General features: G+C 44.7%; 1 protein-coding gene across 1 annotated transcript in view; it reads left to right on the top strand.

Annotated features, from left to right (window-relative positions):
- Positions 1 to 325: 325 nt before the first annotated feature.
- Positions 326 to 14,697, top strand: part of LOC142485028 (solute carrier family 13 member 1-like) — a 33,255-nt gene continuing 18,883 nt past the window's right edge. Inside the window, exons 1-7 of the mRNA XM_075584260.1 lie at positions 326 to 873; positions 3,931 to 4,059; positions 7,366 to 7,502; positions 9,950 to 10,125; positions 11,408 to 11,444; positions 11,734 to 11,779; positions 12,996 to 13,034. Of these exons, the coding sequence (XP_075440375.1) occupies positions 775 to 873; positions 3,931 to 4,059; positions 7,366 to 7,502; positions 9,950 to 10,125; positions 11,408 to 11,444; positions 11,734 to 11,779; positions 12,996 to 13,034 (663 nt within the window). The 5' untranslated portion in view covers positions 326 to 774. The remainder of the gene's footprint in view (positions 874 to 3,930; positions 4,060 to 7,365; positions 7,503 to 9,949; positions 10,126 to 11,407; positions 11,445 to 11,733; positions 11,780 to 12,995; positions 13,035 to 14,697) is intronic.

Here is a 14,697-nt window from a genome sequence, read left to right as displayed (position 1 = left end):
GGGATGGGAGACAGGGAGGGGGGATGGGAGACAGGGAGGGGGGATGGGAGACAGGGAGGGGGGATGGGAGACAGGGAGGGGGGATGGGAGACAGGGGGGAGACGCAGGGAGGGGGGATGGGAGATGGAGACAGGGAGGGGGGATGGAGACAGGGAGGGGGGTACGGGAGACAGGGAGGGGGTAGGGTGGACGAGAGACAGGGAGGGGGGATGGGACACCGGAGACAGGGAGAGGGGAGACAGGAGACAGGGAGGGGGAGACAGGAGACAAGGATGGGGGGAGGAGGGAGGAGAAAGAAGTAGAGTGAGACAGATACAGGCTCCCCCTCTCAGCCTGCACATGACAAGATGCTGAGTGTATGGTGGAGCTGTCTGTGTGAGGAGGTTCTGTGCAGTGCTACGCACGGCTCCTTTGTTGAGTGAGAGCTGTGTGTGTGTATGTGTGTATGTCTGTCTGTCTGTGTGTGTGTGTGTCTGTGTGTGTATCTGTGTGTGTGTATTTGTGTGTACCTCCCCTCTCCCCCCCCCCTGCAGTTGCTTGAATGCCTGCTCCTTACGTTAGAGGATTGGGGGAGGGTCGGCAAACCCCCCCAGGCTCATTCTCTCCCCCCCACTCCTCCCTGTGATCAGGTTGGGCATGGGATGCAGAGCTCAGACATGCTGAGGTGAGCTGGAGACAGGAGGAGGCGCCGCCTGCATTCTGGCCCTGGATGGGCACCCAGATCTGGAGCACCCTGCACCCCTGCTGCACCCCTGCACCCCGGGACTGGGGGACATGGCAATGTTCCGGCAGCTGTGGCAGCACAAAGATGTCCTCATTACATTTGTCTTGCCCCTGCTCTTCCTCCCCCTGCCACTGATAGCACAGAGCCAGGTAAAGCAGCCAGACTTTTAACCCATTAGCTGCCAGGCTGGACTGCAACGTCCCCTAGGCATCCAATGGGTTAATGTTTCGATTACAGTGTGTTATATACATACCGCGTTATCTCTGTACCCATTGCAATGCAACCATTCGCTTGGTAACTGTGATCCCACAGAAGTTTGTAATGCATGGCAGGCGTGTAAGAGGGTGACTTGACCCCCTTTGCAGATTTGGGGGGGGAGGGCACTTGAGGTGTGTTAGAGGGTGTCCCCTCACCCCTTTGAAGATTTGGGGAACACTTGAGGTGTGTTAGAGGGTGACCTCACCCCCTTGAAGATTTGGGGGACACTTGAGGTGTGTTAGAGGGTGACCTCACCTCTTTGAAGATTTGGGGGACACATGATGTGTGTTAGAGGGTGACCTCACCCCCTTGAAGATTTGGGGGACACTTGAGGTGTGTTAGAGGGTGACCTCATCCCTTTGAAGATTTGAGGGTGAATCTGACTTTTAGAGACATTATTCCCTTTAACAGTTTAAGGGCACATGTTGTGTGTACTGTACTGTACTATCATCCTGACATTAACAGGATTACTCCCATGGAGTTTAAATGAGCAATTCATACTATAACTCTTAAGAGTCACCACAATGAAATGAATAATTTATGTAGAAAGATAAACTTTTCCCTAGGTCGATTTTTCTAAAAACCTGAACACACTAAAGTTCCTTGTATTTTGCTTATCTTGTAAAGATACTAAAATCTTTTTCTGTCCTCAGTAATCAGTATTCAAGGAGATGTGGTTTGTCTGTTGTGATCAATAAATCACAAGGGGGCTACGGTCCTTGTTGACAAAGCTGACAGAAGTTGAGAAGAGCATTGTGTGACCCTGATTATTTCAATTAGTTCTTTAAAAATATATATATTTTTTTTTTTTCCCCCCCCTGAAATTGCTTCACTGAGACCTTTCTTTTGGGGTTTCCCCCCAGAAATGTTCTAAATTAAATATACAAAGTGAAAGGATTTTTTTTTTTTTAGATTCCCAATTTAACCTAAACAAAAGATTCCCCCAAAATTGTTTTAGTAGAAATTCATTAAAATCCTTTCTCCTCAGTAATACCTTCCAGTACTAGGGAAGTAAGAGTAGGGTCTACAGAGCTACAGATTCAAAGTTTGCAACAGATCCACTTCTGACACAGAAATACTTTGCATTTCTTTTCTCCTGTGCGTTATTCTCTTTGCCGTCTGATTATTGCAGTATAGACAGGAGAAATATGTCCAGGTGTAATCACCTCATTCATTGAAAAGTGTATGTTAGATTTTCCACTTTAACAGAATTGTAGAAGAAATGGGATTGCTTCTTGTAACCTTATTGTCAGACCAGCCTACCCTGGAATTTCTAATAAGGGTGTGAGGTTAAGACATTATAGTTGGGGTCAGGACCTCAGGATGACCCTCCGCACTCCAAAAAAGGCTCATTAGCAACCGAAGAGTTGTTGAGTGCATGGAACTGATATTTTGTAGCAACTACATGCTTTAATAAGTTAATTTGTTACAAATTGTGGAGAGACTAGATTTTGTGATATTCTGGCCTCGATTTTACTAAACGGTGCTAAGCAGTAAGGCCCTTTGCAGAAATGGAACGGGCCATGAGATGCCTTGAGGCTTAGGAAGTATTGCCCAAGTGTGAGAATGTTTGCAATATAATCTGCAAAATCCATGTCTCCCTCCTAGAGCAAAGATATTGGTAACTCTGCTGTAGCTATGGCTACTTAGGGACTGATCCCAGTAATCTGATGCACTATATGTTAATGCTGTCCTGAGTTTCACATCGAGAAATCATTAATGTAAAGATAAACCCAACTGCTGTAGGAATACTGTATTCATTGTGTCTTTTCTTGAGTACAATGGAAAATCTGATTTGTATCTGTGTGCAGGAGTCTTCACAAGCCACCACAGACTTGCCCACGTTGACACAACTCTGAATAGACTCACTAGATCACTAATGGCAAACGGAAAACCTGAGAGATCGGTGGTTTGACACGCAGGAAGTTTTATGCTGAATAATACTGTACATTAGTCATTTGCAGAATCACACGCGGTCATCCAATGGATTAATTCGATCAGTCAAGCTTACCCAGGGTACTATGTCATCCTTGGGTAGCTCATACCCACAAAAGGAAACTTTTCAGTTCAAAGCCACTGAAATAAATCACCAAAGAAATAATTCTCGTTTTTTTTGTTTCAATCGCTGCATATTTTTATTATTCATACCACTGTTGTGGAGTTTTATGTAGGCCTATGTGATATATATCTCCGTGCAATTTCCTATTTTTGCAATCATTTATTTCTTTTGTGATTATTTTAGTAACTTTACTTGTTCCGATTCCTATTTGCCTACATTACTGTAGAAAAAAATAGAACTTTGCAATTACATTTACAAACAAAGTAAGCATAATACAGCAATATAATATACATTTTAGCTATACGTATAGAACTTCCATTTCAGGGTAGTGCTTTAGGAAGTTTAATTTATTGACTTAACTATCAATACATCGATGACATTTCAACAAAGACCTCTTGTGAATATTGGTTTTCTGATCATGTAAAGGTAAAGCAAATAAAACTGATGTGTGTGAAATGAAGGATCACAAAAACGAATAGGTCAATGTTTTACATTTATTTTGAGAGCCGTGTAAGATAGATAAATAAAATACAATGATCCGTCTACAACATTCTTGGGATACAACATATAGCCAGAACGGTGGGTGTGATGCAGATATTGGGGCATTAGACTGGCAGAGTACTAAAGGTAATACTGACCGGCTCACTTGCTGAGTTAGCAGCTAAGCCATGATGTTCACAGCCAGGCTGCAGTACTGCAGGATGATACAGTGTTTGACCAAGAGCTTAATTTTCTGCTTTTCACTGATATCTAGCTATAACCCTGGTCTAAAAGAGCAGTCGGTCTTCTTAACCTCTTGGGAGGCCAGCAATGCCTCTGCTTTGTCCTGTGAAAGCTGGTTGTATGTATTCATCCCAATGTAACTTTTTAACCCCTGTGTGTATTTCAGGAGGCAGCATGTGCCTACATCTTACTGGTCACTGCCACTTACTGGATTTCCGAGGCCATACCTCTTGGCGCGGCTGCTTTGGTTCCCGCCTTCCTGTTTCCATTGTTTGGCATCATGAAATCCAGCGAGGTTGGTGAGCTCTCTCCTGGCGTCCTGCTGGTATAGATTTATTACACCGCCAATGTTATAAATTCTCCACGAAAACTGGTTTCTTCAGCTCTCCGCATGTCATTATATAGGAAGCTACGTACATCACACGCGCTCCACGTTCCCCCTGAACCCTATATTTATTCAGGGCCTCTGCTAGGGTCATTCATGCTCCAGGTAGCATGCTCCAAAAGTACCACGTGGTTTTATTTCCTGGGGGTTTATAAAGGAACAAGGTCAATTCCACTGATTTGTTGAATTGCTTTTTCCATTTTAATAACAAAAAACAAATGACACTATGACAATTGGCCACCTTACTGGGTTTCATTTTTTTGATTAAGGGGCATTGGGCCTGATTTATAAAGCTTAGATGTAGTTGCAAAAGTATCATTGGCGTAAAGAGGTTAGCGCCGCGCCATTGCTGAAATAACGCCTTGTTTTAGAGTTTGGTGCGACAGTGTCGCAAAGAACTGGTCTTAAACGATGAGGTATCTGATTAGCTCCAATAGCTATGCTTAGTTTTAACGTCTTGTGCAATCGTACATCTATGCGTAATAACTACGTCTGTGCAAGACCGGCTGGGAGTTTTGTGGGGCTCGGCGCAGAGGGGTTTTGGCGGGGATTCTTACCTTCTCTGCAGCGGCATCATGAGGTCATGACAACGCGACACAGGAGGAGATGCCGCCCCGGGGAAGGTAACAGACACAGAGGCCCCGCGCTCTCTTCCTGCAATCAGTTTCGTTGTGTTGGGGAAGAGTGCGGGGCTTCTGTAACCGCAGAGCTTGGAGCAGTTGCATTGATGGCTCCGCAAGCAAGCTGTCCGTGCGTCTGCGTAATGTTTGCGCTTAATCGGCACACGCCCATACAAAGTTGACTTTTGGGTAGACTGACCTCTCTCTGCAACAGCTGAGCAGCAGCCAGTAGTTTGGCCATTGGAGGGACAGCTGTTCTCATGTGTATTTTAGGCCCTAGATCGGCCTAAATAACCTCCAAAATGTCCGTGATGATGTGGTGTGTTGGGCGGTGCCGCTGGAGCACCTCATCAGGCATGCCAAATACATCAACTCTGACCCTATACATTCTTTCCCTTCTACGGGGGTCTTGGTCAATTCTTGAGTACCTCAAGCATGGCCAGGTAACGTCTGCGCATTAATAGAACATGAATCGCAGCCTTGGCTCCAGACAATGTATGTGGCAAATACTGGATTCTTGCAGTGTAAAAGAAACCCATGAAAGAAGAAAAAGTTTTGCACGCATAGTTTTGCACACTTCGTTCCAATTTAATATGAAAAAAAATAATTGCCCGGTTCAAACAGATACACGGTTAAAAGTGGAGGTGAAGATTTGCGTATTAAAAGCCACAATTGCACCCGGAAGAGGCACAGGTCGTGTGAAACGCGTTGGGTCGGCGTAAAGGGCGGAGTCCTAGAACACCGCACACGGAGGAGAGAGGAGTCCGTCTGCCACACACACACATGCAAAGAAACGGTCCCATGCAGAGGAGAGACGCGCGTGTCGACCGTGCAGTGCCGAGCAGATTACACTGAGTCTCTCTCTGCTGTTTTATGGATCCATTGAGTATTTGCCCTGTATCATTGTGCTTGCAGTTGTTTCGCTGCTTCTTTCTTGCTACATGTGTGATGAGATTAAGTACCCTTATGGTTACCGCCCACTGTGCACGCTGTGTTAATACGTGTTCATCTTTCATCAATTCAGTTGTACTGTGAGATTTATCTCTTCATTTACATGGGTCCAATTGGTACCCTGGGGGTTTGCAAACCTGCACAGAAAGCTATTAGGAGACCCTGACATTGTATCTATTCCCCACACAGCATGAGCAAGAGTGTAAGTTATTGTGATACATGCAATTTTGGCTTTTAATATGCAAATTTTCACTTGTTCTTTTTCCCCGCTCCTCCATTTGTAACTGTGTGTTTGAATTTTGCCATTTTTTGTACATGTGTTTGTGTACCTCCTTGAACATAGTAATGAAGAGTGCAAAATTGGGGAGCTTTTTCTTCTTTCGTATGTTTCTTTTATACTTATGACCTCTTGCACCGCCCCTAATATAAAATATTGACTTGAATTGGGGTATTTCTTTATTATTATTTTTTTTTTTAAAGTACAGGCAGTCCTCGTTTTACAACGAATGGCTTATCCAACGCTATGCAATGCGTACCTATGTTCATTTTTACAACGCCAAAACGGCTTATCCAACGCTCTTACGACGCTTTGCAACGTTGTTTATGTGTGTGTGTGTATACACATACACATAAACAACATTGCAAAGCGTCGTAAGAGCGTATATATATATATATATATATATATATATATATATATATATATATATATATATATATATATATATATATATAATATTATACTATATATATATATATATATTATACTATATAATATATTATTTATTATGTTATATTATATATAATACAGTATATACACTATATAATGTATGTGTGTGCTGCATATCTTATTGCCTGCATAAAATATTTGGTGTATTATAGTGTTAAAAATGCCTTCAGGAACGGAACCTTTCATTTAAACAGTGTTCCTATGGGAAAACGTGTTTCGCTTTACAACGTTTCGCTATCCAACGCCATTTTGAGTAACACATTGTGTCGGATAACCGAGGACTGCCTGTACGTATATTGGGCACATAGACAATCACTTGTTGGGGTTTTCTTGCAGTGTAGCCTGATATAGTGCCGCGCTCCTCTCAGGCACACAATGTATAAATTGCCCACTAATGTAAGACCGGTGCTACGTACCATGTGAACGCCCATGTTACACTCATTTGAATAAATTAGGCATAAACACCGCCGCACCTGTCCAGTCGTTAGATTAGCTTGCCCCACGCAAAGAGTGTTTTGCGCCTATTTTTGGCCAACTCTGGGTCATTTTATTTCATGCGTAATTAATTTGTACCACGGCTCGTCTGCCCCATTGTACCTAACATGAGGTAAGAACGAGCTGGTGACTGGTAATACAAGATGAGTTATTGACATGGACTTGGGTGTGACGTTAAAAACACTGGACCACGGGACAGCAGAAACGCAGTAACATTCCACGGGACGCTGGAAATCAGAGGCTGAGGGTTCCCGGGACAAAGAAGACTTCCCAACGCAGCTCAGAGAAGCCGACAAAGTGTCACTTGCATTTTAGTTTTGCTCTTTAAATTCCTTTCTCTGTCGGGTGGGACAGGGATGTGTTGGGGGCTCTGCTGACCACAGAAGGGTTAAACAAACCCCTCTGCTTCTGGTTTCCCTGCAGGTGGCATCAGAATACTTCAAGGACATTCACCTGCTGCTGTTCGGAGTGGTCTGTCTGGCGTCATCCATCCAGAAGTGGAACCTTCACAAGCGGATAGCCCTCTGGATGGTCCTCTCCGTAGGAAGTCAACCCAGCTGGTAAAAACCTTCTTGCTGTCCTTCCCTAGTTGCCTTGTCCTGTCTGTAAGCCTCTGCACCCTGGGACTGGGCTTTTTTTAATATGATCACTGAGGACTGCCCTGGCCTCCTCTAACATGCCCGGGGTGTATTACATTGATATAAATAGACGGGGTCCCCAATCGCGCGCTGGAAACCCAATACAAACTCTTCCCAAGTCTTCGACAACCGCAAGTATGTAGCGTTTGAAACATCAACACCAAGCTCTTCCTAAAGGTGCAAGAATGGAAAGGGGTGTCTGCGTATCGAGACAAAAGTGGCGCGGTTTGGGGCGCGACAATTCTATCGGATGTTTCGCAGAAAAAAATCCCATTGATCCCATTGATATTTTTGTGGGTGAATGGGGGGGATACATTTGAGGGTGGGGGGGATACATTTGTGGGTGGGGGGGGGATACATTTGTGGGTGGGGGGGGGATACATTTGTGGGTGGGGGGGATACATTTGCAGCAGTCTTTTTTTTGCCCCAAAATTGCAACAACAAAAAAATTTGCCTTGATAAATAGGGGAGACTCTCACATCTGATGTAGGGTTACCACGCCACAGTCCCACGGAGACCACTATTCAATTCCATGTCAGTTAATGTGGGAGCATGTTGCGATAATACGTATTGGTTGGTGCAAGAATTCTCAACACCTGTCATCAAGAACAACCACCCCCCCCCACCCACCCCTCCCAAGAGGTCAGGTTTACAGGGTGTCCCAGCACATGTGGCTCAGTCGATGACCCACCTGTGCTGAAGCAAGGCTTTTCGAATGAGCCACTGATTGAGCAACCTCTGCTGAAGCACTGATATCATGAAAGCCGGACCTGTTGGTGGGTCCCGAGGACTGGAGTTGAGAGCCCCTGGGTTAGTGAATTCATTTTTTTACCAGCTATGTTGAACGGCCCCCTTTAAATTAGTGTTTATTGGCATCATAGAAGAAAAATAAGAATAAATAGTGAATAAAGTGCTGAATACTTTTATCCTGTAATTGTTGGGGGTGGTTATACTTTGAATGGCAAATACGTTTAAATCTCAAACAGCCAGTTATGCAGCGCTGCAGGGATCAGGTTTCAGACTGATTATAGTTAGTTTATAAAGTGATATAATGAACCAGATGTGAACCTTTCTGCCCTGTGATGAATTTATCTGGCTGTTTTATTTTTGTTACATAAAACAGGCGAAATCCTACTGTAAAGTGCGTAACAAACAGGACAGGCCCGCGTTCCAGTGTTTTACTGTGTGGTTCTTACACTAGCTTTATCATGTACTATCTGGTCTAACCCCCGGTGTCGGGCTTCTGTTAAATGTTATTTCATGCATGATGAGCAATATGGATTTGCAGCCTGAGCTTTTAAACCGGTGATGCCAAGTGCCCCTGGCTATAGCCTTTCACTGGCCTCAACACTATAAGTCCTGATAGGAACAGGCAGTGTTGGGGTTAAACTCCTGCACAGGGCCTAGCCTGCAGTTGCAGCCTCGATGGGTACTATGTTGCCTTATCAAGGGGCAGGCCTGAACCAGCAGTTGGAGTGTCATACCTGGGGAGGGTACTGACTGGGTCACATGTTTATGGTGTGATGCCTGCCAGTACCTAGCACTGCCCTGTTATGAGGCGGGGTTACAAGCCCTTCCCCCGGGTATAAAAGCTGACACCACCAAATTGAGGTGTGCTATGAGTAAGCTGTATGGTGTGATACCCCTTTTACCTGCAAAAGGGTAAAGGAGATTAGGAGGGACTCTTGGGGCCTCAAGCCCCTGGGGGTCTGCTCCAGGGAATGGAGATGCTGCCATGCTGTCTGCACAACAAACTATGATGTGTGGTTATTGGGAAGTAGAGTTGCTTGTGGGGATCCTCCTGCTTTTAGCAGGATCCACATGGGATGGAGGTGCTGCCCTATGAGAAAGAGAAAGCCTGCCCTGTTGCTGCTCCCACACAACAACCACGGAGCAACTCAGACCTCCTGTACCAAACAGGTGAACAACAGCACCGGGGAAACACCCATATAGTGGCCAGATCTTCCGTGGCAGGGGGAACAGGCGCTACACCGGAGCAGAAACAAGACCATAGTGATGGAAGTATAAAATGTCCATGTTGGTATCCAAACCCTAAATTGGAAACCCAAAGGAACATGTTGTTGATAAATGATGATTGTGATACTAGTATTCTGCATATAACAGCTTGTAGGTCTCTGTATTCAATTTTAATTCTGATCTGCAATCTTTCATGCATGCTATTTAAATCCCAGGAGCAGCTGCTGGTAACTGAGGACCAGAGAGCGGCTGACTTCCTGCCAGCAGCCATTTTAGTTGGGGCATGATAGTGACCTGGTCCATCGGCCATCTTGGTATACCGATAGAACCCTTACATTACCATGATCTCTAGCAGACAGACACTAATAAACTCTGCTACTGTGGCTTTTCAGGCTTTTGTTGGGGTTTATGAGCTGCACTTCCCTGCTGTCCATGTGGTTAAGTAACACGTCTACCGCAGCCATGGTGATGCCTATTGTGGATGCAGTGCTGCGTCAGCTTAACAGCGCTACACCTGAAGAAAGAGCCTTAACCAACACTAAAGCAAACACGCCACCCAAAAAGGAAGGTAAGTAACCACAAGAACCTTTGCTCATAAGAGTTCATCTGTTTCTGCTGTAGCGAGATATCGCTTCTGTTCGTGGTTTCTGACTTGGTAAGCTTGAAAAATGGTGACGGATGCATTTCTAAATGTTCTTTAAACCCCCCTCCTCCAGCTTGTTCATTTCTTATTCTTTCCACCTCCAATCCCTGTAAATGGGAACAAGCACAACATGATATAATATTTTTTTTTGGGGGGGGGGGGAGGGAGCAGACTGGACAATACTTCATGTGTTGAAAGAACAAGAGGAATGATTTAAAATGGCAGGGAACTCCCATCATCAACTGCTTTGGGGTACAAGTCCTGCAATGATTGGCGGTCACCACAGTCGTATTCTGGCTGCCAACATTGATATTGCAGTCGATCTGCGGTGCTGGCATCAAGGCCGCTGTGATAGCCAAGTGAATCAAAGAGGCAAACGCGCACAGAACATCAATGCACAGCCATTTACAGAAAGGAATATTCGGCAAAGCAGAGGGACGCTCTTTCATTTATCCCAGCGTAAGCCGATCTGGCAGCAGAGAGGTTAACGCTGTTGATGGATGTAGATGAGATTGTGTCTTGCCCAAACTGTACAGAGCTGTTCTCTTCCACAAAAAAGTCGCTTGTTTGAAACCAACACAATATCCATTAGAACAGGGGCGGCCAACTCCAGTCCACAAGGGCCACCAGCAGGTCAGGTTGTAAGGATATCCCTGCTTCAGAACAGGTGGTGCAGTCTTTGATTGAGCCACTGATTGAGCCACTTGTGCTGAAGCAGGGATATCCTGAAAACCTGGCCCTTGAGCACTGGAGATGCCCGCCGCTGCCTTGGAAGCATAAACCTGTTTATTTCCCCCGTTAAATCTGTAAACCGCAAAGGATTAAGATAATACTGCATGATGAATTGGCTGTATTTCTGGAGATGGATGCTGCTTATCCATGAGACCTCACTGTATCATTAAATAAATCTCTCCTTTCATGTACTCTGATACAATGTCTGACTGATCAGCTGGACCGTCCTTCACCAAACACAACGCGTTCTAAACGACACACTGAGTTATTCAATGAGAGTGCGGATTAAATGTCGAAAGTAGCAAGAATATTGTGCTAGCATGGAGGACATCGGCGATTAATGAGTAACCACATATTTCATGAAAGTACATTCAAATCCTTGCATTATATCCTCTCGTGCAATATAACTTATGGTGAATTGATTTCATCTTCTCAATGAATGTGATTTTTTGTTGTTGTTGTTTTTGTTTTACAGACACTACAAAGATCAATTTAACATCTTTCCCAGAAAGGTAAAAGCTAATATCCGTATATTGCTAGGGACATCAACATCATTTTATTTTCTCAGATATTGGACCATTGTACTTCCATTTTTTTTTCCTATCGGTGTAAGACGCCCAAGTTTGGAGGCTCAATGCTCCTAAAACACGGGAAAATCGAAACCTTATCCAAATGCTGTTTTTTTTATCCTTTGTAGTCTGCAGGGATTACCTTGCAAAAGAAGAGAGATTATTGGAGAGGGAAGATAAACTATATTGGGCAGGTTCAAATATTGGAATCTGAATTGTATTTCTTTTTCAGCATTAACATCTTGGATAATGGTATCGTGAGCACAGAAGAAAATGAGGTTTGTATGGAACAAAAAATAACAATAATATTGGGCTGTGTTTGGGTGGCGATTCAGTTTATTTCGAAGTATCCCGGCTTCCCTGTCCTCAGTGAGGACTGATTTCAAGAATAACAGAAAGAGACTTGGTGTGAAAGTGATATACCCCAAGACACTTAAATTTGATTAACAACGGCTATTAAAGAGGCAATCCAAATAATTAAACAATTTTAATAGATGCAGCCTTTGATTACCTTTATTGAAAACAAATTACCTAAGCTGCCGGTCGATTTCGTTCTCCTGTGATCGATCTGCAAAGATTCTGCTTCCCAGGGTTCACTAAATGGCTGCTTTTCCGTTTCAAATTAATCCTTCAGTCAGTGTAACTCAGCAGCTACAATGTATTCTTATATGACTAAGGTAACACTATCTATTGTTACAGTTTGCAGCTCAAACTGCTGGGAATATTGGCAACAAATAATCACAAACAGAAAAGTGTTGCAAATATCTTGCACTGCTGGGGAGTCAAATGGTAGTCAGAGTTGAATTAGAAACTAAAAAAAGGTAGTAATTATTATCTAATACTAGAGAACTGATTTAATAAAACACACGTAGGATATTGCATGGATAGCTCCTGTAACATTTTTGTGACTGCTATAAGTGCAACCGTCCAAAAATACACACAAAATCCAAACACTCCTAAAATTGTCATCACTTCAATTTTTTTAAGGAGAATTAAAAAAAATGATATTATACATTCAAGTAAGTGACAGCAAATCTGTTTCATGCACAAGCGCACCAAAAGTAACGAGAGAATTAAGCTGCGGCCAGGCTGGGAGCGGGCGCACTATCGCTCGAGCGCTGCGACATCATGCGCGACTGGGCGATTTCTGGCCAGCTAGTTGGGCGTGTCGGGGGCGTGACCATGACCTCACAGAGCTGCCTCAACGGTGAGCAGCCAAATCAAATTTGTCTGTCTCGCCAAGGAGCAAGCGCACGCGCACGCACCCTCACCCTGGACGAGGGCCTTCAGTTAGCACTCTAATCGCGCCGAGCGTGAGCGGTTCGCTCCAGCCTGGCCGCAGCCCAACAGTGGAAATGTTTCTTTTTTAAAGGCAAAAAAACCCCCCATGTTTTCATTATTGCACGTCATGAGCTACAAGCGGATTTCTTTAGTTGGCGGCTGCGTCACATGAAAATAGTGAATTTTAACAAAACCGAACGTCTTTGTTTTCAGGAGGAGCCCACGTTTGAAAGCCGGAGACATTCGAAACAGGTGACGGTGATACATTTATTTTCCTGACAAATAATGGGGTGGCATTGTACCCGAATATCACCGCAACTTCACCGCCACAGACCGCCCCACATAACACTTCAGTGTTCAATCATCCGACAGTTTTCATTTACTGAGAAATACTGATTGTAAAGAAATACGTTGGGCGGATCTTTTCAATGTAGCTAGCGTTAGCAATTCTCTAGGAAGCTGCCGCTGAACCTTTGCAACTTTCTTATATAATTAAAGCAACAATCCCAGCGGAAGCCTGTACGAGTTGCACTCGTGTTAGTTTAAAAAAAAAATATTGTGCTTTTCTTAATCTCTAGGTCAGTAGAGGTCAACTCTCGAGGGCCACCAACAGGTCAGGTTTTAGGATATCCCTGCTTCAGCATAGTAGGCTCAATCAGTGGCTCAGTCGAAGACTGATTGAGCCACCTGTGCTGTAGCCGGGATATCCTGAAAACCTGACCTGTTGGTGGCCCTCGACGACTAGAGTTGAGCCTCCCCTGCTCTAGGTTCTGAAGTTCCCATGGTAACCTTGAGACTGCAGTCGGCTCTGCGAACCCTCCATTTTAACCTCCCGGACAATATTTCAAACCCTTATATTTCCTGAATGGAGCATCCGATTTTTAAAATCAAAACGGCGTTGGAAATGGCAAGACGAGCTCTCTCAACGCATCAGTTCCCTAGATATTCCTTAGTTTGTTTTGTGTGTGCCAGTTTTGACACCCACATTTTTTTTTTTTTTTTACAATTATGGCCCCTGGATTAAAAACAGGGTAACCAATTGAAAGCTCTGACATCAACTCCTGATGAAGTTGCAGCTTTTCTATTGGCTGCCGAGCCCTGACCCGGCCACCATATTATGTCCGACGGGCAGTTATGTCCGAATCAGGTACAATAAAAAAAAAATTTAAATGCCAACCAGCATGGACTCCTGCTTTACATACTCTATGATTGTAGTATGTTAGTACAGGGGTGCAATATTTCCCCCCTGCGCCCCTCTGCTGGCTCTCCCCCTCGCGCCGCCCACCGCCTTACCTTGGCTCCAGCGTTCTGATGTCACTTTGCCATGTCAAAGCGGCGTCACATGACCCCTGCGGCGCCATTTGACGTCGCATCACCAGAAGCCGCCTGAGCCAAGGTAAGTGAAGTTACAGAGGCCTGCGCCGCTCCCTCGGCATTTAATTTAAATGCCTTCGGGAACCGCGTGGGGCCTCTGTAACCGCCTTGCCCTCCCCCTCCGCCCCCCTGCAGAGAATCTCGCGCCCCCCAGTTTGCGCACCCCTGCGTTAGTATATTCCATTAAATTTGGCAATGTGCTTTTTGGAGTATGGAAAAGCCATTAATCATATCTAATAACTAACAAATCTAATAGCTAACAGAGTGCAAACCCCCCACTTTGCTTCCCCAGGCGGCAGTGACGGGGTTAATAAAACAATGTGGACCCTACGTTCTTTCTGTTGTAAACACAAATGTCCCACAGCTCTGCCATCACTCTCCATAATCTGCATTCTTATTTGTTCTGAGGAAGATGAGATGCGGAGAACACTTTGCTGTGTTTGGGATTTGTGAGGGTCCAGGGACAGATGTTTTATCTCACCGGGTCAGGTCCGTCTTAACAGCCTTATAGGCCCCCGGGCAAAGCAGTGCACTGGGCCCT

Source organism: Ascaphus truei, unplaced genomic scaffold (genome assembly GCF_040206685.1).
Source record: "Ascaphus truei isolate aAscTru1 unplaced genomic scaffold, aAscTru1.hap1 HAP1_SCAFFOLD_514, whole genome shotgun sequence".
NCBI classification, from domain to species: Eukaryota; Metazoa; Chordata; class Amphibia; order Anura; family Ascaphidae; genus Ascaphus; species Ascaphus truei.
Note: the sequence above shows the minus strand (reverse complement) of the source record. Positions and strands in the feature narration are given on the sequence as shown.